Source organism: Olea europaea, chromosome 20 (genome assembly GCF_002742605.1).
Source record: "Olea europaea var. sylvestris chromosome 20, O_europaea_v1, whole genome shotgun sequence".
In the NCBI taxonomy this organism is placed as follows: domain Eukaryota; kingdom Viridiplantae; phylum Streptophyta; class Magnoliopsida; order Lamiales; family Oleaceae; genus Olea; species Olea europaea.
In genome coordinates this window covers 14,384,017-14,410,903 of record NC_036256.1, presented here as the reverse complement: position 1 = coordinate 14,410,903, position 26,887 = coordinate 14,384,017, and the positions used below count along the sequence as shown (strand labels likewise).

General features: G+C 37.2%; 1 protein-coding gene across 1 annotated transcript; it reads right to left on the bottom strand.

The window, feature by feature from the left end:
• Nucleotides 1-15,840: 15,840 nt before the first annotated feature.
• Nucleotides 15,841-22,067, bottom strand: LOC111369745 (probable xyloglucan glycosyltransferase 6). The gene is made up of 5 exons (XM_022991379.1): nucleotides 21,181-22,067; nucleotides 19,040-19,348; nucleotides 18,094-18,384; nucleotides 17,895-18,008; nucleotides 15,841-16,879 (listed from the first exon to the last, which is right to left on the bottom strand). The coding sequence occupies exons 1-5, from the start codon at nucleotides 21,883-21,885 to the stop codon at nucleotides 16,241-16,243; spliced, it is 2,058 nt and encodes a 685-aa protein (XP_022847147.1). The 5' UTR covers nucleotides 21,886-22,067; the 3' UTR covers nucleotides 15,841-16,240.
• Nucleotides 22,068-26,887: the final 4,820 nt, after the last annotated feature.

Here is a 26,887-nt window from a genome sequence, read left to right as displayed (position 1 = left end):
TTAAGTTCCAATTGTAAAGTCATCGCCAATAAAACGCCCTTTTTTGGGACTTTGTCTCAAGAGGTTTGTTCCTTACATAATCGTCTGATCCCTTTTTAATTGTTAGCGACTACCTGCGCGAAAAAATTTGGCACTCCCAGTGGGACATCGGTGTTTGGTGTTGAAGATACAAAAGGTGAAACAATATGTCTCAGAAATCTGATAAGGAAGCAGCAAGTCGGGGAGGAGTCCAGTCTATGATCGAGCGATATGAGGAGCAGCATAGCTCTCCACGAACAGATGGACAGAATCAGAGCAATCATAGTCGTTACGAACCAATGACAGAGTTGAGTCCTCGAACCATGCGTGCATTACTCGGAGAACTCGCACAAGATGTCGTTAAACAGGTAAATTTACGAAATATTTATAATATGGAAAGATTTACCCAGAATGGGAATGCACATTATGACAACATGGCCAAACAATTGAATGCTTTGAACGAAATAATGAATAAGTTAGTAGGCGAAATATGCCTCAAAAATCTGATAAGGAAGCAGCAAGTCGGGGAGGAGTCCAGTCTATGATCGAGCGATATAAGGAGTAGCATAGCTCTCCACGAACAGATGGACAGAATCAGAGCAATCATAGTCGTTACGAACCAATGACAGAGTTGAGTCCTCGAACCATGCGTGCATTACTCGGAGAACTCACACAAGATGTCGTTAAACAGGTAAATTTACGAAATATTTATAATATGGAAAGATTTACCCAGAATGGGAATGCACATTATGACAACATGGCCAAACAATTGAATACTTTGAACGAAATAATGAAAAAGTTAGTAGGCCAAATATGCCTCAGAAATCTGATAAGGAAGCAGCAAGTCGGGGAGGAGTCCAGTCTATGATCGAGCGATATGAGGAGCAGCATAGCTCTCCATAAACAGATGGACGGTATCAGAGCAATCATAGTCGTTACGAACCAATGACAGAGTTGAGTCCTCGAACCATGCGTGCATTACTCGGAGAACTCACACAAGATGTCGTTGAACAGGTAAATTTACGAAATATTTATAATATGGAAAGATTTACCCAGAATGGGAATGCACATTATGACAACATGGCCAAACAATTGAATGCTTTGAACGAAATAATGAATAAGTTAGTAGGCGAAATATGCCTCAGAAATCTGATAAGGAAGCAGCAAGTCGGGGAGGAGTCCAGTCTATGATCGAGCGATATGAGGAGTAGCATAGCTCTCCACAAACAGATGGACGAAATCAGAGCAATCATAGTCGTTACGAACCAATGACAGAGTTGAGTCCTCGAACCATGCGTGCATTACTCGGAGAACTCACACAAGATGTCGTTAAACAGGTAAATTTACGAAATATTTATAATATGGAAAGATTTACCCAGAATGGGAATGCACATTATGACAACATGGCCAAACAATTGAATACTTTGAACGAAATAATGAATAAGTTAGTAGGCCAAATATGCCTCAGAAATCTGATAAGGAAGCAGCAAGTCGGGGAGGAGTCCAGTCTATGATCGAGCGATATGAGGAGCAGCATAGCTCTCCACGAACAGATGGACAGAATCAGAGCAATCATAGTCGTTACGAACCAATGACAGAGTTGAGTCCTCGAACCATGCGTGCATTACTCAGAGAACTCACACAAGATGTCGTTGAACAGGTAAATTACGAAATATTTATAATATGGAAAGATTTACCCAAAATGGGAATGCACATTATGACAACATGGCTAAACAATTGAATACTTTGAACGAAATAATGAATAAGTTAGTAGTCCAAATTTGTCAGCCAATTGCGCCTCTTACAAACCACTTTCAAACTAGAACAATTGTGGGGCATAATCCCCCAGTCCTAAGTTTAAATCAAGGGGTAGAACCACATTTTAATCCCTCTACTTCAAACCAGGGGGGTGGTGTAATACAACATCAGAATAGTGGCATTGGTACATCTAACTTGGGAGGTAACCTAAATGTAAGAGATAATGTCCTAAATAATGGGCAGAATACCCCACGTGTTAATGATGGAATAAATGTTCAGGCTAATGGTAACAATATCCCAAATCATGGTAACTTTGTTGTCAATTAAGGACCAAACATCAGGCCTCAAGCAAATCAATCGGTCAACCAACCTGTAGGAATTCCATATGACCCCAACGTCATGTTGAGGAATCAGATTATGGAAATCGTACAGGACCAGATGGCTTTTGGAGTACGTCCTGTCATTAGGCTAACTTACACAAAGCCATATCCTGATTGGGTAGACCAGGCATATCCATGGCCTAGAGGGTATAAAGTGCCAGAATTCTCACTGTTTACCGGTTTATGAGAGGTGTCTACTCTAAAACACATAGGGCGATTCACACTGCAAAGTGGTGACGTAACGGATTACCATAAAATGAGGTTGTTCCCTAATTCATTAACAGGAGTAGCTTTCTCCTGGTTCATCAATTTGTCAGCAAACTCTGTTCAAACATGGCAACAATTGGAGCAATTGTTCCACGCTCAGTTTTATAAGACTGAGTCTGAAGTTACTTTGGCCGATTTGGCGAATCTACGTCAAATGCCAAACGAATGGGTAGAAGGTTTCCTTCAAAGGTTCAAGACAGTAAGAAGTAAATGTTTTGTACCTTTGCCCGAAAAGGAGTTTGTGAAAATCGCTCAAGATTGTCTAAGCTTGGATTTGAAGAAGAAGTTCTAAGACAAGGAATTTCCTGATCTTTTCCAATTGAGCGCGAACGTAATTAGGTATGAACGATTAATAAGAGAAGAAGAACAAATAAAAAATTCTAGTAAGGCGACTTATTATAGAGACCCAAATTTTGATGATCATACCATTAATGATGAGTATTACGATCAAACCGAAATGTGTTTGGTCGAATTAGTTAAAGGAGACACATATACTTGTCCTATAATGACTAAGCCTAGACCGTGGGGCAAGGATGAGCCTATAAAAGATGAAAACATAAAGGCTAGAACGTTCTCGTTCGATGTAACCAAAGTTGACCTTATATTTGATAAATTATATAAGGATAAGCAGATAAAGCTGAGCGATAAACATAAATTGTCAAGCCCTGAACAAGTTAAGGGTAAAAAATATTGTAAGTGGCATAATGCATGGTCACATTTGACTAACAACTGTTTGATTTTTTGCCATGTGTTACAGGATGCCATTGAATCAGGACGAATTACGTTCGAGGATAAGAGGAAGATGGCAGTAGATGAAAATCTTTTTCCATAGCCACTTGGAGTGAACATGGTAACGTCTGGTTTCAAAAACAAGTTGCCAAAATTCAAGTTGGTTATAAATGATGGAGAAGAAGAAGCTGGACCACATCCCAACGTCTTTGAACGTATCAAAGGGAAGGAGCCCAAAAATGACGAAGACGTCCTATGTGCAAGATGCAAGGAAAAAGTGAGTGCAAATGCAGAGAAACCAGGAATATGGCAGTATCACCATCGCCCTAGTTTTTTCCCAAACGCTCAGCCTGGTAGAAGGCGGGGTACATTGTTCTATAAGGGACCGCCTTTTGAGAAGCAGTTCAGGCCAGTAAATAATGGGAGAACATTCAGACCGCAACCTCGCCAACCAAATGTATGGCATTCGTTTCAGTATAAGGCTGGAAGGGCAATACCTTTCAATGAGATGACTAGGACCCAATAAAGGCGTTTTCAATGGAATTATGGGCAAATGATTAGGCAACAACAGGGAATGTTATGTCCTAAGGCATCTAGGCTACTCGAGGTAGCCAATCAAAATGTTCTCAAAAACAGTGAAGAGACTGGTAGAGGCGAACCTATGGAAGAATTGTCAGAGACTTCTTCTGGGAGGTCGAAGTTTGAGCGAGACAGAAGGGAAGGAGAAGATCCAGATCAGCCCCTTACTATTTAGTTTGGTACATTGCCTCCTGTCGTGGCTAATAACTATTTACTAGCTAATGAGTTCAAGAATAAAGAGAAGGGAGAAGAAGAAAAGGAGGATAACGAAGAGGAAGCATGCATACTGGAATATGAAAAAGGTCAAACTTCTAGAGAGGCCTACAATGGTGAAGAAGATGATAGTATGACAGATATCGAAGAAGAAATCAATCTGGAAGCAGAAAGAAGAAGAAGAAGAGGAGTATCGTACAATACTCTGTTGAAGCAACTACAACGAGAGGGAGTTCGTGAAGTAGACTTATTGGAAGAACCATCTGGGCGTTCTTTCGATTATTACGTGTTGTACGGGACGCCCAAAAGGAAGAAGAGAGTGCCTCGCTCTGAAAAGTATGGATCAACTCTAAGAATAATGCTTCCTCCCACAAGTTAGGTAACTGAAGAAGAAGCATTAGAAAATAGTAAAAAGGAAATTCAGGAGACAGAGGCTCAGTGCGATATGATGCACGTTGACTTATCACAAAAGGGTAACTCGACAGAGGACAGGCAGGAAGTGAAAATAGATGCTGCCGAAAAAGTTATTTTTAAGCGACCAGCCATGAAATTGACCAAACACTTGAGGCCATTGTACGTTAAAGTTCTAGTTAACAGCATACCTGTGGCAAAAGTGTTTGTCGATAATGGAGCAGCTATAAACACCATTCCATCTAGGATGATGAGGAAATTCGCAAAGACAGAAGGTGATATGATCCCAATGGAAGTCATCCTGACAAGTTTCAATGGAAGAGCAACTTCAGCTAAAGGGGTTATGCCATTGGACATAACTATAGGAACAACTACTAGGACCACAGTCTTCTTTGTAATAGATGGTCCCACTAGTTACAACGTGTTATTAGGAAGAGATTGGATACACGGAAGTCACTGTATACCCTTATCGCTCCATCAGTGCCTAGTTTTTTGGAATGACAAGGGTGAAGCAGAGGTGGTGCAGGCCGATCATAGGCCTTTTGTCACAGAAGCAAACTCAGTGGAAATGTTCATGTACGAAGGAAATTATGGATTTGTCAGAGTAGTCCAAGATGGAGAAGAAACTCAGATTGTCGCGCAGAGTGAAGAGCCGTTTTCGGTGGATGCACTCACTGAAATGTTCAGTCAGATGAGGCCAAACATAGTGCCCCTGGAGGAGCCAGTAATTGGCAAAAGAATAATCAAGGAGTTTTAAATGAGTTGTAAGCAACAAAGGCAAATGACCGATATTCGGGCTTTCAAAGCCAAATTAATGGCTTTCAATAAAGAATGCAAGGACAAGACGAAAGAAGCAGCAGCCTTAAAAGCATTGAGAGACAAATTGGCAGTGTTCGAGTTGGAACAAAGTATTGGCCGAGAAGTCAACAAGGTGGATTGTTTAGAAGAAGAAGTGCCTACAAGGGAACTGGACGATGAAGTGATAAGGATCGCCAAGCCTGGATACGCTCAAGCACAAGACCCTCTGATTAAAGTGAATATTGGCAATGAAGGAGAAGATCGCCCAACGTTCATCAGCCAAATGCTCGATCAAGAGATTAGTGATAAATTAATCGCTTTATTAAAGGAGTACAAAGATTTTTTTGCTTGGGAATATGAATATATGTCTGGTTTAGATAGAGATTTGATGGAACATAGATTACCAACCAAGCCTAATTTTAAACCTCATAGACAACATCATAGGCGTTTCGCTCCTAATGTACTCCCTGAAATTAAGGAAGAGATAGAGCGATTATTAAAAGCATGCTTTATTAGAACGGCCAGATATGTTGAATGGTTGTCCAATGTCATGTCGGTATTAAAAAAGAATGGTAATTTAAGGGTGTGTATAGACTTTAGGAATCTAAACATAGCCACACCTAAAGATGAATATTCAATGCCCACGGTAGATTTTTTAGTAGACTCGACTGCCGGACATGTAATGTATTCCTTCATGGATGGGTATTCAGGATACAATCAAATTTATATAGTTGAGGAAGATATACAAAAAACTACCTTTAGATACCTTGGGTCTCTAGGATGTCATGAAAAATGCAGGAGCAACTTATCAAAGAGCAATGAATTTGATTTTTCATGATATGATAGGCAAGTTTGTTGAAGTGTATGTAGATGATATAGTGGTCAAATTCATTAAAGAAGAAGACCATTTTGAACAATTAAGATGTTCATTTGAGCGAATGAAGCAATATAAACTAAAGTTGAATCCCTTGAAATGTGAATTTGGTGTCAATGCATGGAATTTTCTTGGTTTCTTAGTACACAAAAGGGGGATTGAACTTGATAAAAATAAAGCGAAGGCCATTTTAGAGGCCAAACCACCTAACAACAAAAAAGAATTGCAAATGTTTCTAGGCCAAGTAAACTTTTTAAGACGCTTTATTTCTAACTGTGCAAGGCGAACTAAAACTTTTTCGCTATTTTCAAAGTTGAAAAATCAGGACGAATTCATCTGGAAAGAAGAGCATCAAAAGGCTTTTGAAAGCCTAAAAACATATTTATCAAGTTCATCAGTGTTGGTGTCACCAATCTAAGGACGGCCAATGAAAGTGTATGTATCGACTGAAAAAGAATCAATAGTTGGAATGGTCGCGCAGGAAGACCAATTTGGTAAAGAAAGGGCGATTTACTACTTGAGTAGACGGTTAACAAAATGTGAATGTAATTATTCTGTCATTGAAAAATTATGTCTTGCATTGTATTTCACATGTACAAAATTAAGGGTTTATTTACGACCCGTAACCGTTCATTTAATTTCTAAAGTAAATTTGGTTAAGTATATGTTCTCTCGCCCTATTTTGCACCAAAGGGTAGACCTTTGGACATTAGTTTTTTTAGAATTCGAAATACAATACATACCTCAAAAGACAGTCAAAAATCAGGCTTTGACTAACTTTCTGGCCGATCATCAATGCATTGATATGCCTGAAGAAATTGAGTTAGAGATCAATTCATTCGAATTAAAACCTTAGGTTTTATATTTCGATGGATCGAAAACCTCCAAAAGTGCAGGAGTAGGAATAGCATTGATAAATCTTTTAGGAATTTGTTACAAGTTCGCATTCACTTTGGACAGGATGTGCACCAACAATCAGGCTGAATACGAAACTTTAATCGTGGGCCTAGAATTAATGATAGATATGGGGGTAAAGAATGTGATCGTTAGAGACGATTCTCAATTGGTAATTCACCAATTGATTGGTGATTTTAAATGCCAAAGTGATTCCATTATAAGTCAGTATGGAATCGCCCAAAAGTTGTTGGAAGAATTCGACCAAATAGAGTTTCAATGTGTTAATAGGATATATAATGACGTAGCAAACGAATTGACCCAATGGCCTCAGGGTACTCAAAGGTTTTTAATTGGAAGTCTACTTATGAGTATGGAACAATATTACCCATGGTCCAAAGAAGGGCGAGAACGATTAGAATTCATTGCATACAAGATGGAGATACAATAGATTGGAGGACAGAGATTAAAAGGTTCCTTAAAGAACCTAATATAGGAAATAGTAAAAAAATGAAGTTGCGTTTGCTAAACTATACACTGATAGATGAAGAGTTGTTTAAAAAACGCTTTGATGGTATATTGCTAAAATGTGTAAGTTTGCAAGAAGCCAGGACGATCATGGCTGAAGTGCACGAAGGGATATGTGGAGCTCATCAAGCTGGCCAAATGATGAGATGGCTAATTATTAGGAATGCATATTTTTGGCCAAAGATGGGAGAATCGTGCGTTCAGTATGCAAAGAGTTGTCTTGCATACCAAAAGCACGGTCCAATACAAAGGGCGCCAGCACGAGAGATGACACCTATTATCAAACCTTGGCCATTTAAGGGTTGGACGATAGACCTGATAGGGAAGATTTATCCCTCATCGTCCAAGAAACATACCTTTATTATAGTTGCAACTGATTATTTCACTAAGTGGGTAGAAACGATACCTTTAAAGGAGATCACCCAAAAGAATGTCATAGAATTTATCCGTGATCACATTATTTATAGATTTGGAATTCCACAAACTTTGATAGTAGATCACGGAATATCTTTAAATGGGGATCAAGTGAATAAATTCTTGAGCGAGTTTGGAGTTAAATTAGTGAACTCCACACCATATTACGCTCAATCCAACGGACAAGCAGAATCTTCTAATAAGGTTCTAAAAAATATCATAAGAAAAATAATAGATGAAAATGCCAGAAATTGGCACGAATGTCTAAACAAGGTCTTATGGGATAATAGGACGTCGCATCGGTCAAGTACCAAAATTACTCCTTTCCAACTTACTTATGGACAGGAGGCCGTTTTGCCTATAGAAATCAACGTGCAATCGATCAGTGTGTTTGCAACATAAGTTAAGTGGTGATGAGTATACAAAATCACTAGTTCAAAACCTATTGGAGTTGGACGAATTAAAGTTGGGCGTCCTAGATAGATTGCAAGTTCAAAACGAAGAATGGCTAAATTTTATAATAAAAAAGTTATAGCCAAGTCGTTCAACCTAGGCGAATTGGTTTGGAAAATAATACTCCCTTTGGATAGCAAAGATCCAAAGTATGGCAAGTGGTCGCCCAATTGGGAAGGACCATATAAAGTAAATAATGTGTTGCCTAATGGAGCCTATCATTTGGAAGATTTAGACGGCGCCAAGCACATGAGATTCATTAATGACAAATATTTAAAAAAATATGTTCCTTCCTTATGGGAAAGTGAACAAATAAAAGCGTAATCAAATCGCGTTGAACGATCATAGATTAAAAAGGGCCAGAGCGAAATACGTTCAAATAAATTCCTTTATTATCAAATGTTCATTACAAAGTTGCAAAATACAAAATACTAAATGCTCTATAAGCTATAATTAAGAGCAAACTAATCTCCCGGTCGATCGCCGAGTAAGAGGGTGAACTGGCCTTAATTGCCATCCTGATCGCACTGCTGCAAAGGCAAGTAGAGAGGGCGAGAAGCACTCTCAGCAAGCAGAAAAGAAGAAGAATCACCCTCACATCGCCTTCCTAAATGCATCGCTGCAATAACGGGCTAGGAGGCTGAGAAGCACTCTCAGCAAGCAAGGTGACTTGCAAGCGTCCTAAAAAATTGTCTTCCATCATCGAACTCCTTGTAAGGAATATGGAGACGATGGGAAGAACTTTGCTGGCCAAAGAATATTTCCTATATCTCTCATACCAAAGGTGACATCAAGAAAGATGGCAAAATGGGCGGATCAAATGATTCATTTCCATGGAAGACGAAGGTTTTGGATCGATTGTCAAAATACTAAACAATGGCAGCAAATTGGTTTTGAAGAAGAGAATGGAAATAAAAATGACAAGTGTGAAATATAAGTGCATTTATAGAGGCGTGAAGGTGAAGAGACAAAATATGAGCAGCCACATTCATGCCTAGTAACTGGAATCAAATGGCCCGAAGTCTTGGGAAAAGAGACAGAAATACCAAGAGAAAATGTGCGTGAATCTTAGCATAAAGCAGTTAAATGTTTGGGGGGTTGACGATTAAAGACAACGTCAATAAATACACAAGAAGACAAATTAATCGTTCATTAATGATAATGGCTGCTGGTATGTTCAGAATTACCAATGGACATCAGTACAAGGTTACAAAGGGAAAGTTAATACGAAGTTACAAAAAGAAAAGTTAAGGCATTAGATGTCTTAATTACAATTCGCTCTAGACTGAACGAATTCTTTCCCTAAGTCTCCCCCAATCCTCGCTCTGCTGAGAAGAAGTGACATTCAATTCAGCCACAAAATCATCATCAACCTCCAACTTCTTGTACTTCTCGACCAAAGACCTGGTTCGCTCAATTCCTTGGGAGGCATTACGTTTTTTAGCAGCCATTCTCGCCTTGCAGCCGTCCATCCTTGCTTGAAGCTCCTTCATCTGTGCAGCCAAACTGGTCATCAAAGAGTCTTCAATCATAACTTCGGAAGAGATTTCTTTCAATTCGTCCTCAGCTTTGTTGATCTTCAGAAGCAAAGACCGTCCTCAGATACAGTGTGAAGATATTGAGTACTTTTGGCCTTCAATTCAACATTTTTGGCCAGCAAGGAGAGAATCTCGGAATGGACAACTTTCAACGTCGCTTTAAAATCAGCAGAAAGATTGAGCGACGGAAGTGTCAGTGCTTGTGCCAACTTCGCACTCAAATGCTCAAACTTATCCTTATATTTGGCAGCACTAGCCTGACCGATGTTTATATCCATAAAGGACACATACTCAAATATCGACTGCTTGAAGAACTTCATATCTTCCTATGAAGAAGTAGAAGGACGACTGGTTGAAGCAGGGCGAGACGTTTTGACTTGCCCCTAGGAAGTGAACAAGTCCTAGATGGAACGCACAATCTTATCAGCATCCTGCAAAGAAAATTGCCAACATCGAAGGTTTTCACTATAATAAACAAAGTGGAAGTAAAAATGAAGCAATGATTACCTCATCAGCAATCTTGGGAGGTGGCATATCCCCAGCCAAGTCTACCACCTGTGGCTCCACCACTTGTGAGGACTTCCCCTTGTCTAGGCGAGAAGATTTTGCCACAACGGGCAAACCCATGGGAGCATTTGCAGAACTCAAAAAGCAACAAATCAAAAACCAATAGCACAAGTAAAGGTAAAACATCAAAAAATGTATCACATTCTGGTTCGACGTTTTGGGGGTTGACGCCCTAGGAAGAAGGTGACTCATCCATTGGTTGTGATGAGGATTTCGGGACTGAAAGTTTTTCTTTAAGCGTAGTCCCTTCATCAGCTGGTTTGGATGAAGCAGCCTCAGCAGAGGATGATGGAACAGGAGCTGCCAACACCAAAGACTTCAAAGGAGAGGCTGAGCTTTTCTGAGAAATCCGAATATACCATCAGCACATAGAAAAGTTTCAAGTATAAAAAGGTATGCTTGTGAGTAAACTAATTTAATTACCTTTCTCCTGACAATGAGAGGAGTGTCATCGTCGTCGTCGTCGTCATCATCATCATCCTCCAAAATGGGAGATGCTGAGGCTGGTCGTTTGCGGCTTGGGACACTCTTAGCTGCAATGGGCTTGGTAGGAAGAGAAGTAGATGGATGAACAGACTGTTTAGCACGAGCAGAAGAGGAAGGACTCTTAACAGACACAGGGGTGACCAAAACAGGAGAAGTGGAAGAAATGTCTGGCTGATCCAGTGAATGGAAAGCGCGATTGGCATCAGTTGCAAACAATCTGCGTTGCACTAATGGCCAGAGTTGTTCAAAAGGGGGATGGATGACATGGTTAGGATTGAAGGGAGCTAATGAAAAGTTACTCGTCAAAAGAATATTGCGAGCATCTATAGCTTCTGCCTCTGCCTTATTAATAGTGTGGAAGTGATCTATCAAATTTCTTGAATAATAAGGGGGAACAGGCCAAGTTTGGCCAAAACCAAATTAATGAGCAAAAAATTGGGGAGCAAATATTTCAACCCCAGCTTTAGCATTGGTTCCAGTCAAAATATCATGGAACAACTCCCTCTCGGTCAAAAATTGAACCCAAACGAGCAGAGAGGTGCTCGCACTGTCCAGAGTGGATTGGGGTTGCACATAATCTGGAGTTAAAAAGGGAGGAAAAGGAAAGAAAGAAGGAATTGAATTCAAAGTATAAAGGAATGAAAAGATGTCCCTTCTGGACATATTTACAGGGCTCAGTGGGTCAATAGCAGCTAGCAGGATGATGGGAAAATGATAGAGCACCAAGTGATGGAAAATAGGCTCTCAACCACATTTGAGTGAACCAAAGAGGCTCACTGCCAGTGGGAGATGCACCATTCTTCAATTGGAATTGGAGAGAAGCCATGCCTCTATAGAGGGCAACCAAAAAGAAAGAACACAAATTCAGAGGCCTACCACGCGCCAATTCATACGCTATGGGTAAATAGCTCATAGAAGGCTTCATGCTTGGCACACACAGAACATATTTACAAAGCCAAATCTGAAAAAAAGCCACACACTCAGCATGGGAAGACTCAGCGCTCGAGTGATTATAACAGCTTTGCAGGCTTGAATAGGACTCAATGAGTTTTCTGTCAAATTTTGGAGCGATACCAGAAATCAAAATACCAGGGAAAATGGTATCACCCAAAGGTAGCAGATTTACTAAGGCCCCAACATCCCTTAAAGTAATGGACATGGGACCAAGAGGGAAAACAAAAGTATTATACTCAGAGGACCAAAAACTTAAAGCAATAGAGAAAAGCGCTGGATCAAAAATAGGGGGTTGAAGAGAGATTTCTAACAAATCAGAAATCCTAGCACTATCAAAAATTGCCTAGGACAGCATGCCATGTATGGAAAACAACATCAGATTTAGGCCAAATGCGAATACCTCTTTCGCGAAGCGGCCTCAGCGACAAAGAGTTTAGAAACAGAGGGCCTTGAGTACAAGGGAACCCTGGCCCACCGCCACTTGTTCGATGACCTTGACGTTGTTAAATGAAGGACCTAGATAGAACTCATTGAGTTCGGCATTGGCTGGTGCAAGGAAGTTCGGAGTTATATATGGCTGAGTGAGGATTTTCTGGAAGTCTTCGAAACTGAAAGAGTCACCAGATTGGGATTGTGAAGCAGCCATTAGGAGCGAAATAAAGTTTTGTTGAAGTTTGCTTGAGAAACGTAGTAGAGAAGCAAGAAGATGAACAGTAATATTGCGAGAGAGAAGCGCGAAACAATGAGGCGTGGTTTAGTAGTGCGATGAAATGACGTGTATTTGGGAGTTATAAGGGTTTGCAACGTCACGCCTTTTCAGGCTATGGAAGAAAATAATGATTTAAATTCTTGGAAATTTCAAATGTTGTTGGGAAACACAAAGTGAATATGGCAAAAATTAATAATTGGTATTAATTCTGCCATATTAGGGGATAATTGTTGACACGCTAAAAGTGCAGCCCAAATCGAATAGTCCAAAGAATGAAGTCCAACTGGACAATTCAGGATAAAGGCCCAAATAGGGTTATTAATGAATGCAGTGGAAGCCCACGAACGCGGTAACACCATCGCCCAAACTTGCAAGACGCCCAAGATCTGAGCGAATGAAGTGCCTTGCAGTCGCCCAGAGTTATGACCATATTCTCGCCCAAACTTTCGAATCGTCCAGGATCTTAGCAAACATAAGATGTTATGGTTGTCCAAAAGTGCAGTTATCGAAGTAGTTATTGAGTAATGTTATCACATTCCACGATTCAAGGAGTTCAGTTGAAGACAGTTGAGCGACAAAGAGTAGTGGCAGCAGTTAGAGACGACAGTTCCACGATAAGTTGGCCACCATGAAGAAAGTGGATAGTTATAAAGCAATTAAACAGTTTCTAAACGGTTGATCACGAAGAGATCATCAAAGAAATATAAAAGGAAGAAAAGACATAGAGCAGAGGACCCCGAATCAAACACTCTCAAACAGAGAATATGTAATTTCAATTTCTTAGTTTAGACTTAAAATATTTCTTTTAAGTACTCGTGTGCTTGCGCCCCTTGGAGGCATTCTGTTTAAGTGTCAATTGTAAAGTCATCGCCAATAAAACACCCCTTTTTGGGACTTTGTCTCAAGAGGTTTGTTCCTTACACAATCGTCTGGTCCCTTTTTAATTGTTAGCGACTACCCGCACGAAACACCATTATATAACTTCGTTATGTACAAGTAGTATTATTCTTCTGCAATTCACTTTATTTTATGCTTCCCTCATGGCCTTTTTTATCTCTCGTAACTTTTATATTTTGTTACAGATGTCTTGTTTTCGTCTTGATCTATATTATCAACTGTATTATTTTCTAGAGTGAAAACTGTGCAAAATGTATAAATTAACGAAAGGTGAATGATAAATAGTCCTGCAATTGGTTAGGTAGAAAATGTTAGGAATATATTAATACTGGAGGAGTTAGTGATGACGTTTAGATCTAGGAGTTTTCGAAAGGCATCGAGTATTTCGATCATGAAAGAAGGTATATTTGGCTGTCTACAAGCTTGAGATTGAACATAGTGAGCTGGCAGGCTAGGAGGGTCCAGCTCAATGGAGGTTGCACACCCAACTTCAAGTGCACCTTTGTATCTACTCGATCATTCAAGGGTCTAGTCGATAGAACTAGTGAACCAGTACAAATATTCCTGGTGGTCATCTTGGTAGCTAACGGAGCAAGCATTGCTTGCTTGATTCATTAATGGGTCCCTATTTGTATTTTGTGGTCTAACTAGAGAAATATCTTGCTTTCTTGAAAGGAAGAGCGTGAAATACTTTATTGCTATATTTTTTTATGCTGTAATAAGATTTGGGGTTCCATCTTAAAACGTCAGTCTTATTAAGAGTAATAGTCCAAATATTCATATTTATTCGATGTGAGATTTATCCCATAACATATTCTTGCAAGATGGTGGGTTGTTTGAGCAAACTAATCTTGAAATATGCATGTTCATTTTTTGAGTTTTAGTTGAATTAAATTGTTTGTTGGAGTTGAAAAGTAATCAAAGTCCTTATATGTTGATCTATATTTTCATCTTTATTCAATGTGAAATTTATCACTTAATACTGTCAAATAATTAATTTTGCATCCTACACTCGATTTATTTGAAACACTTATGAAGGTGCATTAACCCACGAAGAAACGTGCAAGTCACAATAATCAATAATTTTACTAGGAGATTAAGTTGAGTTCACAACTACTCAAGACCTGAACCCAACCACACATTTGCACTAAATTTCTTGTTGTAACACTCCTCAATTGAGATATCTTCAACGCAACATGTGGGTGGAACAATGACTCGAAAACCTCATTGTGAGTGTTTCTAACATTATAGCATTACAGAAAAGTTAAAAGAAATTAAATAAGTCATTCGATCCAGAAGCTACAACCTTTTCGTTGTAAACTAGGGAATGTTGTAAATTTCCTCAACCAACCACCTATTGGGGATCGCGATCTAGGCCTCCTCATCGAACATTGACGTTCTATCCTCTCCCAAATCTTGAAAATCGTGAGTTGCAACCATTTCATCAAAACTGCTGCTATAGAATTTCAAGATATTGATCTTTGTGAAACACAGACATTAAACTGTACTAGAACAACCAAGAAGCAGGACTACAACAGCAAAAAAAAATGAATAATTCAACAGGGGAAATGCTATTTTGGAGGAGAAAGAAGGTTTTGTACTTTTCTCTCTTGCTCCATATTCATCTGATGAAAACTCACGCTTTCATACAAAGTGATACAACAGATTTATTGGTATTATCCATCGAAACGCGGAAAAATTATCCAGAAAAACAAAATTTTCTTTAATTCAAGATCATTTCTAGATGTTCACGTTATGGTAAAAATAAAATTATGTTATTTTTGTAAACTAATGTAACGAGGTCTCATAATTTGAGTAGGGAGACAATAAAAAATACGAACGGACATCCATTTATTACATCTTAAACTTAGTGCCTTATTCAATATTCTTAAATTTGCCTATATGTTTGTTTGATTGTCATATCTTCAAGTAGGCCTTGCTTATTTAAGAACCATAAATGGTGACCTTTTTTATTATTTTGTAAATTATATATGTATCAATATTTGAACTTTGGCTATTGCAAAAAGAATTAAGCTAAAGTGACCGAATTGGTTGAAATAACGGCTAACCAACCCTCACATTTTACGCGTGAGTCCCGCGTAAAAAAAAATGCCAACCTCCTCATGTGTGTATTCGGTTATCCCCTATGTCAGTGTAACAAAACCCTTGTAAGAAAGTATGCTTAGTATCAAATACTTACTAGAATTAACATAAGATAGAGTTTCCTTTCAAAAGTAACGCATTTATTTTCAATTTTAACCAACGATTTAATCATTTACTCATAAGTACCTTTTTTTGCTTATCCAAACATGCACTAAACTCCCTTGATTTGATGCAGCAATTAACTTCACAATATCATTCATACTCGACTGATAACTTAACTCCCGAGTGAATGTTTACTTTCCCCATAAAAATATATGTAATTGTACATCACATTGTCATTTCTCAATTACAAAGATAAAGATTGAAAATTTAATCAAAACAAAAAACCTGCAAAACCTACACAGGCAACATGTACAATAAAATCAAATTGTTAATAGATGTAGATGTAGATGTAGATGCAGATGAAAATATATACTCTTCTCATGAGATGCTTACAACTCAAGCATCAATTGAGGGTATATATGAAATAAATCTTTCGTTGAATGTATGAATGTGGACCTTTCCTGGGATCACGAAGTCACGTGAATGATAAGATAAATGCTCGATTTCTTTTCGTGTTCCTGGATTAATCCATTGAGGAGAGCTCGCAACACAATAAAAATCGATTGCATTAACTCACCTGTTCTCCGATCAAATCAAGTCCAACGACTAGGAATGTGATACCTTGAAACAAGAGGAAATAGAAGTGGATTCCCTGGGCAGATAACAAGCTTCTTACCGATGCAGTCAACAAAATGAATGCAAGAGCTAGTTCTTTCCTGTACAGACGGTTTCTTCTTTTTTTCCCGGTTTTCTTGGTCATTTCTAGTTTGTTAAGCTCGGCAAGACCTGATTCTGAGGACGACCTGTGGACCCCGCCACTCTCCACCAAAGGTGCCGTTTCATTTTCCACCATGGCAACTAAATCTGCCTCTGATGATCTACCCAATTTCTTGGTGACGATCCACTCATAAGAACTTCCTAACTTGAAGAGCCCTGATACCATGGCATTGAACTTAGTCACAGACATGGTGTTCTCAAAAAGAAGATAGGGCACGATAAATGGAAATGACCTAGGAGATGGAAGGATGTTCAGAATAGAGACAAGTCCTGGGATATAACAAACAACCCAGAAAGGCAGCTGAGCTTCTGGCAGGAACATGGTCAAAGGAAGAATAATGCAGAAGAGAGTAAACGAGTAAAATGGTAGTATAAGCTTCCGCAGGAGGAAGAAGAGAAATATCAGATTTGCTTTCTTCACCCAGCTCACCTGAAATGTTCAAAAGTATGAATTAAAATTATATGATAGGCTATGGTCAACGAAAAAACTTGGGAGAGTGCAAAATTTTTGAACTAATTCGATGATAGGAAGAACTCGTACATAATAAATATATGCTTCATTCCGTGCTCCAGGAACTTCAGGTGAATGTGTTCTGAATTGATTGTAGCGTTTAAAAATGGAGTGTGAGGATATAAATAAGCAATGGATGACAGAAATTCTTCACGGATAAAGAAAGTTTTTCTTAAACAAAGTTTGTACTTACGAGCACTTCTAACACACACCTACTATGTGTGGGTGAATATGATATCAAAGTCAGCAGGTAATTTATGACGGAGATGGGGGACTCACGCCCTCCACTATGAAAGAAACAGGAAAGGGGGAGGGACAGAAGGGGCCAGACTGCGTGTGAAATGCCTCAAAGAAAGCTGGGAAAAAGAGGCATCTCTTCCTTTAAAAGGATTCTATATTTTCTGTACTAACGAAAACATAAACTAGAACACAAAATGCTAATCGCATGCAATGCAAAGAGGCTTGCTCTCAACTCTCAAGTGCAAGAGCCATGTCGTAAACTGAATTCTCCAACTTCTTGAAATCGAATGGATTCATTTCATTTTCTTTCATGATTGGCAGAACATTTTCCTTCTTTCTTACTGCATGTTTCATGAAGCTTATAATTGCTTATAAGCTTTCCAAACTCTCTTTTTATCCATACATCCAGTTGGACCCACAACTGTTACCCAAGTACTATCCACACATTTTATATGACCCGAAACTAATAATCTAATAAAAGTTTTGCCAAATATGCTATTATCTAATGAAAATAGAGTTAAAGAACTCGCTCTTCTCCATCTTTTTCCATCTTGATCACAACTTTCAATTTAGTATTTTACAACACGCTGAACAACTTCCTGATTACCCTAATTTTCATTTCAGCCATGCACGCTAAAAATTGAATTTAGGCTAGAAAACTGGCAGAAAATTTAAACAATTGAATCTCACCAACCTTCGAATGCAGTATATCAATAAAGCACAAGCGGAACAACTGCATGGGTCCTGAGTGCCAGCGATGTTGCTGCTTTTTGTATGCTTCATAAGACTCAGGAAGTTCACATAAACACTACATAAGATGAGAAAGAAATGAACCATAAGGCACAAGTATTATTTCTTGCGAACATTTACACAAATTTCAGAAGCTGACTAACCTTGACATCATTCAGATAAATAAACTTCCAACCACAGAGGTGAGCACGAACAGCAATATCCATGTCTTCAACCGTTGTTCGCTCCAACCAGCCACCGCAGTCCTTCAGGGCTTTGATTCTCCACACACCAGCAGTTCCATTAAAACCAAAGAAGTTAATGAACCACCCATTGACTTGTTGCTCAACCTCAAAATGGAAAGCCAGATTTATGTTCTGCAACCTTGTCAGCAAATTCTCATCCTTATTGACAAAACTCCATCTGGTTTGCACCAGGGCAAGATCATCGTTCCCCTTTAAAGTACAAGAAACAATTAGTAATCAATTTCCATAATTTTTACAGCTTAGGATTGAATATTTATAAATCTCTGATGAATCATATATTTATGCATACAGAGTTTTCCAACCATGTCCAGATGCTTCCTGACGTTAGGCTACATCTGTAACAACACGGGAAATATGGTCATTTGAAGCCTAGTTTGTCATTATTCATGAGTCAACCTACACAAGGCGAATGGCCGCTGAGTACCTGCATTACAGGACATTTTCCCACGGTTGTTGATTTTGGCCATCTTTCCCCAAACTATCATTCTTTTTTGGTTAAATAAATGCAGCTTTTTTTAACTAGAGGAAACTATGGAACCTTACATGCCAGCAGGAACAAAGCATTAATAAAAGTAGAATAAGATTAGACCCAAGAGCAATATCATGTATTAGACATCTCAGCCTTAGCAATTGTAGTTTGGCACTACAGCTTAATAATTTACTCTAATGGCTGGTATGAAAGTTACCCTCATGCTAAACTAAGAAAGAAAATGTGTAGAAACAAGAGTTGACTACCCCCTAAGTCAATTACACGAGTAAAAAATAAAAATAAAAGAATTTCTACCATCCCTGTATCAACAAAAAAAATTACATTCTGATCACTTACATATGATATCTAGATTACCTTAAAATAAGGAATAGTTTTCTTCAGAAAATCTGGTGCAGGCTGGAAATCTGCATCAAATATTGCAACAAACTCATAATCTTTGACATAATCACAATTCATTGCAGACTTAAGATTCCCCGCCTTATAGCCTGTGCGAATAAGACGGTGTCTATATATGATGTGCACACCCTTCTGTTGCCATTTATGGACTTCTGCCTTGATAAGGGCTTGAACATCTGCATCATCAGAATCATCCAGTATTTGAACCAGCATTCTCTCCCTAGGCCAATCTTGAATACATACTGCCGCAATAGATTGTTGATATACCTGAACACCGTCACACAAAGAACTCAAAACCACCATAAAGGCACCTATTTCAGTATTGAAAAAAAAAAAAAAAGATGCAATCTGAATTCCATGATTCTTCGATTTCATTTTTTTTCTTCTCATTTCTACAGACAGACGAAATTATCCTGAGAGGAATTTACTTCCATTTAAAGTGACAATGAGACACTCCTTCAAGCCAGGCACAGAGTTCTAAAACAGAGTTTAAACTTACATCATTAAATTATGTAAAGAGATATTACCATCTGTTAACATATTTATGTGTTAAGAGAGTTTCATTTCCATTGCATGTTTCAACTTGCATCATTAAATTATGCTTCTATAAGAATACCAGCATTAATCTTCAATGATAATTTATCTGGCATTATCATTTTTTAAGTATGAATGTATAGAGAGTACTTTATCACATTTTCTAAGTCTGCTCATTCTCTGATGGAACAAAAATGAAATAAAAAGAGTCTTTCAAAATGAAGTGTGTTTCTATGAGAGACAGATTGGCTCAACCTAGTATGAGATCATGAGTTTCATAGGCTTCCATTATCATAATAGCAAGAAATAAACAGATTTTGTTAATGATTCTGACATTTCTCACTTTTTCCTGTCTCATTTTTTGCTGTCTGACTTAAATTTGGTTCTTCTTCATTTTTTTTTTAGTATATATATCACACATATCAATGAAGCATAACAAATAAGACCACGTCATGATCATTCTAGATGAAACTGTGTTTCTAAAAATTTCTCCTTTTGTGGGGAGTTTTTTTTTAGGGAATGAAGATAACGATATTAACGAAAAAAATCAATACAGTAACAAAAAATTATTTGACAGGACTTAATGAATCAATAATTTTGCTAGTCATTGATATTTGAAGGATATACCATAGCATAACTTAACTTGCAAAGACAAGCGTACAACCCGCGAATTTCTTTATCATTGTTAATCCATGAATACTTTGATTTTGACTTTAGCAATTTTAATTAGAAGAGAAGCATTCTGAATTTAATAATTTCTGGCAATGCTAATTATGATCCTTTCAATTAATGATAGATTTGCATGGGAAAAAGACATTTACACTTTCCTTAAACATTTATGTGTACTGTGTGCAAGAAATGTCTTTTAATTGAATTTCATCATAAACAGTACGTTCGTACAAGAAGGCTAAATATGTTACTAGCGTACAAAATAGTAATCAACAATCTCACCATGTCTGTTCCTTTATCATCTTTGGTGGGATCAAAGATTAAAACATTCTTGAGGTATCATATTGGATTATTTGAATTGATCAGAAATGTTAATGTTAGTCATCAAAGAAGTAAAGAAATAATGAATGTGTTTCAAACGGAACAGTTAAGACTACAAAATGCCTTTAACATCAAGAAAATGTTAGCAAAGGGTAATTTAAAAGACATGAAGCTGAAGGCCTCTTATAACAATTCCACGAGCTTATAAGGAGCAAGAATATCCTATTCTTCCTGCATTATACGTCTTTTTTCATTTTTCTTTCTAAGCTGAGAACTGAAAGAAACTGAAGTTATAGAAAAATGACTTTTGTTCATTTTGAGTGTATTTAAAATCAATCGACCTGCTAAAATATATGCTACATCATCAGCAGGATGAAGAATAAATCTCGAAGCCAAGATAGCAAATTTTAGTAAATACGTTAGACTAAAATTTACTATAAGTATCAATCTAAAATAATTACAACATCATACTTAGTAAATGCACTTCAATCAATACTCGTTCTTGTAAATAAGATAAACTGAAATTTAGTAAAAGATAATTCTCTGTAGAGATTTGAAAACCTACATTTTCTTACCTCCCTCTCATTGCACATGGGTATTTGCAGCATCACCATCGGATAATCCTCGACATTCATACCCCCATTTTCGACATCTTCTGTGTAATCCATCTCGGCCTCGGGTTTCAATCCTCTGAACTTGATATAAAAACAACCCAGCACCAAAACCAATCGATCCACCGATTGTATCATAAAAAGCACGATGCACGCATTTGTCAAGTTCTGCAATGGCGGCGCCAAGTAATTCGCCCTTATTATTAACCATTTGGCATAGATATACTCTACTAAGTCCTCAACTTCCGATTCCAGAGTCGGAGGACTAAAATGCCAGCCTTTAAAGTACGCAATGAGCTCGAAAATCAACAGAACAACACTAATCAACAAGAAAAACTTAATGATTTGATAAAACCTCGATTCAGACCGGTGAGAACCGGAGGATCTGGATAAGACACGGCGCTTCGCGGTGCGAATAAGGGTAATAAACCCATTGGTTATAAACGCCAAGAAATGCGCGATTTGATGGACCTTTAGGAGGTAAATCCATGAAAGCTGGCGGGCACTGCGTGACCGGTCCTTCTCCCCCACCGACGCCTCCGTGGAGGGACTGTGTATATCAACCTTCAAAAAACTGGAAGTTTCTGATGAAGATAACAGGTCATTGTGGTCGCTCGTTCTTTGCTTGTTCCACCATTCTTGAAATTCATAGTTTGGTGAAGGAGACATGTATAACTGAATATGTATATAAATACACAAGAGTAAGTGTATTTATAGATTGGATCTGTGTATTTTTCCGTGTCAATGGCCGATCATTGCCGTGTATTGGGATCCGTAGAATGGGGAGGAGAGTATGAACTTGGAAGAGACGAAGCTAAATTTAGAAGTCAAGAAGAGGGTTTAGTATCCATTTTTTCTCTTTCTTTATTATGAGCATGTTTGCTAAACCTAAAAAAGTATTAAATTACTTTTAAGTACTTTTTTGTTTTAATGATTTTACTTGTTCTTAACTTTAAATAACATAATTCCTTTATTAAATAACTGGAACTTTATTATCAGTATAAGTAATTTATTTATTGAAAGTTTAAAGTATTATTTTTATTTTGCATAATTACTTATTAGTAATTTTTTAGAATTTAGCCAAACATTTTGATACTGTGTACGTGTGAATCGCAAATCAGCAAGTAGTGGAAGCAGAGCATGTGCTGTACCAGATCAGGAAATTTTCACGCGCTTCTCGGCTTGTATTGAATTCCACTTGCTTGCTTCACCAAGTCCATGTTTGGTTCATGTAAAAATTAAATTTTTTATAGATTTTTATAAAAGCAAATGAAATGTGTGATTAGAAAATCATAAAATTCATGAAATTTGTAGTTAAGAGCCTGTTTGATATGGATTAAAATCTAATTTTAATCTAAGTTAAAGTCAAAAAAATCAATATTAATCATTTTTGCATAATCCCACAACTTTTTAAATACATATTTCAAAAATTTCTATCACAATCTACTAAAAATCTAATTTTAATATCTACCAAACACCTTCTAAGCCCATGTTTGATTCTCATTTTTTAAAACTTTTTTTGAACAACACATTCTCTTAAAACTCTATCAAAAACATTTCTTTTCTTTTTTTTTAAGAATGGCAACCAAACAAGGGTAAATGTTGACTATAACTTAAATTTTAACCCTTGTTGGATACCCATTTTTCTAAAAATATATTTTTTTCTATATTCTTTTTAACTACACATTCTTCAATAAAATAATATTACATGTAAAACTAAAACTATTTCTTAATTCTTAATCATACTTTTGTCACCAATAACTATTTCAAAATGTATTTTTGCTTAAAAATGAAAAACAAACAGGGGCCTAATATACTATTTTAACTTAACCAAGCAGATGATAAATTGAAGAATGGAAAAATGTGGCATATTTTGCACATACTGATATCATTAAACATTATTAAAGAGAAAATTTTATATTTCATCTGTTGCACCAAATAGTATTATATACTCTTCTTATGATAAATATATGATATTTACAGGCAGTTTTCATCTTATTCTTGAATTCGTATTGCACCCACTTATTCAATTTTTAGTATTAAATATATTCAGGTAAACTTAACATGATATACTTAAACATATGCCAAAATTAACTCATTTTTTACTCAATGCTCTAGGGAATATATTTGGTTTGATTCAATTCGACTTTGCTCCTTACATCAATGTAATCTATTCTGCATAAAAAGAAAAAGGAATAATATTTTAGTTTACTTTTTTTGTCGCGAAAATTTAAGTTTGGCAAACAATACCTTAACAAGCGAGGCGCGTGATAATTCGCGGGTGTGTTTGGACGGTTGCTGTTACACTAGATAAACTTGTTAGTGGGCCTTAATTAAGAAACTTTCCATTCTACAAACAGTTAATTAACTGTTAATTAATATTTTAAAGGTAATTATTGATATTTAAAGTAGTATTATTCAAACTCTTTTTTGTCATCATATCCTTGATTGTCCTTTGTAAGCCTCAACAATTGAGAAACAAATTAATTCCAACGTCTCTATTAATTAAATAATTGGAAATTTCAAAAAAAAATTCTGAAATTGAGTACACCATTTTGTCAACAAAATTTTGGTGTTGCTAGTGGTACATATGAATGTACCGAAGCATGTACACCCTCCTCACATGAGGTTTGTAATCTACCCAAATAAAAAAACTTATTCGGGTCGATCTCACACCCCATGTGAGGGGTGTACACCCTTAGGTACATTTCATTATGTATCACTAGATTAATTTAGAACTTTTGCACATCCCAAGAGGAAGTGATGAAATGTGATAGAGTGAAAAAATTTGAATTAAATTAGTGTGTTTAATTGATTTTATTTTTTATGAAGAATATTCTTTTTTATTTAAATTCTTATTTTAGTTGTTTGATTGACATTTTTTCCATAAAAAATATTTTTCAAAAGTTGGTCACATGATCCGTTTTTCTCACATTTTCTAGACAATTTACATGTTCCAAAAACTGATTTTATGAAAAAGTACAGTATTTTTAGATTGAAAATTAAGTCAATCGGATACATTAAACTGACAAGTTACATGCAAATTGGTTATTTAACCCAATTAAAATTTCTCTGAAAGACCATGAAATGTGCATAAATGTATCCAATTAAACTTGAATATGAATATCTTATGTGGTTGTTCTTAAAACATTCGTATGTAAATACTTACTCTTACCATATTATTTTGCCTTGTTTTATCTAATTTGTCTCGTGCCTAAGTATGAGTTAAGTTTAAGTTATTTTTTGGTTTAATAATATTCCATATATTAATTATCTTGAAATAAGGTATATATCTGAAATCTTTACAAGTTACTACAAGAGTATCATGAAACTTCAGGTCTAATGGCTTTATCATAACTCTAGCCAAAAGACAAACTAATTGTTGAACAAAATAACATTACAAAATACAATAATTTTATTTATATATTGAAAAGAATAAACTGGTAATAAATTGCAATAACATTCAGATCAATAAAGGGAAAATAATTGACAAATCGAAGCCTGTATTAACACAGAGTCTCAAAATAGATTCGCCCATATGACAAATCTATTTTTATTCTCATTAAATTGAAGTTGACTATTTATAAATTTTTTTGTTTTTAATTCTTATTTGGTTTTGTTCATTTAAAAATATCTAGATCATTTTGCAACTATAATTGGACACATCAGTATGATAGTCCATTTAAGTTTATACAAGACACGTTTTTCTATCATTTAAATCATTTTAGTACAATGAACTACATCCAAATCCAAGATACAATACTTTGTAGTTAAACACAAGATACAATACATTATAGCAAAACCAAAGATATATTGTACTACAGCCAAATCAAATGAATTCTCATCCCACGTCAAAAGTTTACAACAAAATCCTTGAAGATGCCACCGATAAATTGGTGACCAATAAGTGGTAAGTAAGGGGGCGTTCCCTTTGTCATTTTCTAGCTGTTTTCTGTTTTTAGTTTTCGGAAACTCCCAAGACGCGTTTGGTACACCATTTTTGAAATGCATTTCCGAAAACAAGGAAGAACTTATAACTGAAAATGGAAAACGTTTTTTTTTTTTTCATTTTGGGTGTTTTTAGTTGAAAATGCTCAAAATGCCCAAAACACTCAAAAGGCGCTGAAAACCGCCACAGTAAAAATTCTAATTAAAACAACAGAAACTTGGCCCTTTTCTCACGATTCCTCTCTCGTCTCTCACTTCACTCGACACCTTCTCCAATCAGCGCGCACGACGACGTCCTCCGTCCGGCACACTCCGACGAGGTCCTACAATCTTGCGAGCAGTTACGTAATATGCATCAAAACTTGCTTGGAAACCCTTTTTTTTTTTGGGTATTTTAGGGCATCTTGTTCTTGATTTTGCTGGTTTTTATTGCTGAATTTTTTTTTCTGAGATTTGCATGTGAAAAATTACTGAGTTCGTCCTTTGGAAGCAAATAGCAATTTGGTGGTGTCAATTGCTGGTTTGTATGGAAAGCGTGGGAAAATTGAGTCGGGGTTTGTTTTCGATAAAATGGGGGGAGAAGAATTTGTTCACATGCTGGTGGGAGAATTGAGTCTGGGAGCTCTTCTTACTAGTGGTAGAGCTCATGGAAGTGGTTATTCAGCCAGAGAAGGGGCTTGTGAGTGTTTAATCATAGTTAGAAGGTGAGGTGTTGATGCTGATCGATCGGGAAACAATGAGCGAAAAGAGGAAAACATTTTGAGTTAATGATAATATATTTCCATTAAAGTTAGTTTGAGAAAATTAAGTTCAATGTTTGTGGAAATGGATTATGATACTACCAAAAATCGTACCTGTAGATTTCCCGAGCTTGATGACTGATTATGAGCACGAACGTGATCTTCCGATACCTGAAACAAAGGCAACGAGGTGTATTCTCGTCGCCCCTCCGATGCTTAAGTCAGAAAGGAAAATATATGCGTGAGGCTATGTGCTGAAGAACAATGTAAAACGTACCTGAATAATGGTTCAAGGTTCTATATTTATAGGGGTAGGTAGTGTGTTCATATCAGGATTCCGCATTGCACCTGTAGTAGGATAGCTTGATTTTGCAATTTTATACCAATGAGTCCTACGCGAGATAGGAGTTTGAATTGTGGTATAATTGTGATACCAATAGAGTTCTTCTGGGCATAGGAGACATAAATTAAGAATATTTAGTCAGAATAAATCTCTCGTTGGACAAGGCGCTGTCGTAGGTCATAACCCCGAGGATATTCCTGAGGACGTGTCGAATGATTGTGTAATAAATCTTCGGGCTAATATCCCGGGCATACATGATACCCGAGCACATATGTCCCGAGCATTTCGATACACATACCGACGAAATTGAGTCCTCGGTCTATATTCGTCGGGGAACAAAACTCGGTTATATCATTGGCCCCCGTGCACCTGTGCTCGATAATATGCACGAGGATAGGTGCAAAAAGGTCCTAGTTACAGTCCTCGGTATAGAGCCTCTGTTGATTAAATACTGAGGAAGGCCTCCTGAGGGCTGACGTCAGATGTGGTAATGACGCCAGCCCTAGTGGTAAGGCGGTGTAATTTTTTGACCGTGGGATGCAGGACACGTGGCATGATCGAACGATTCAGGATGCAACCTTTGGGCTCCCACCCATGTTTCCCTATATAAGCCTCCATTCCTATTCATTTTTTACTTTTT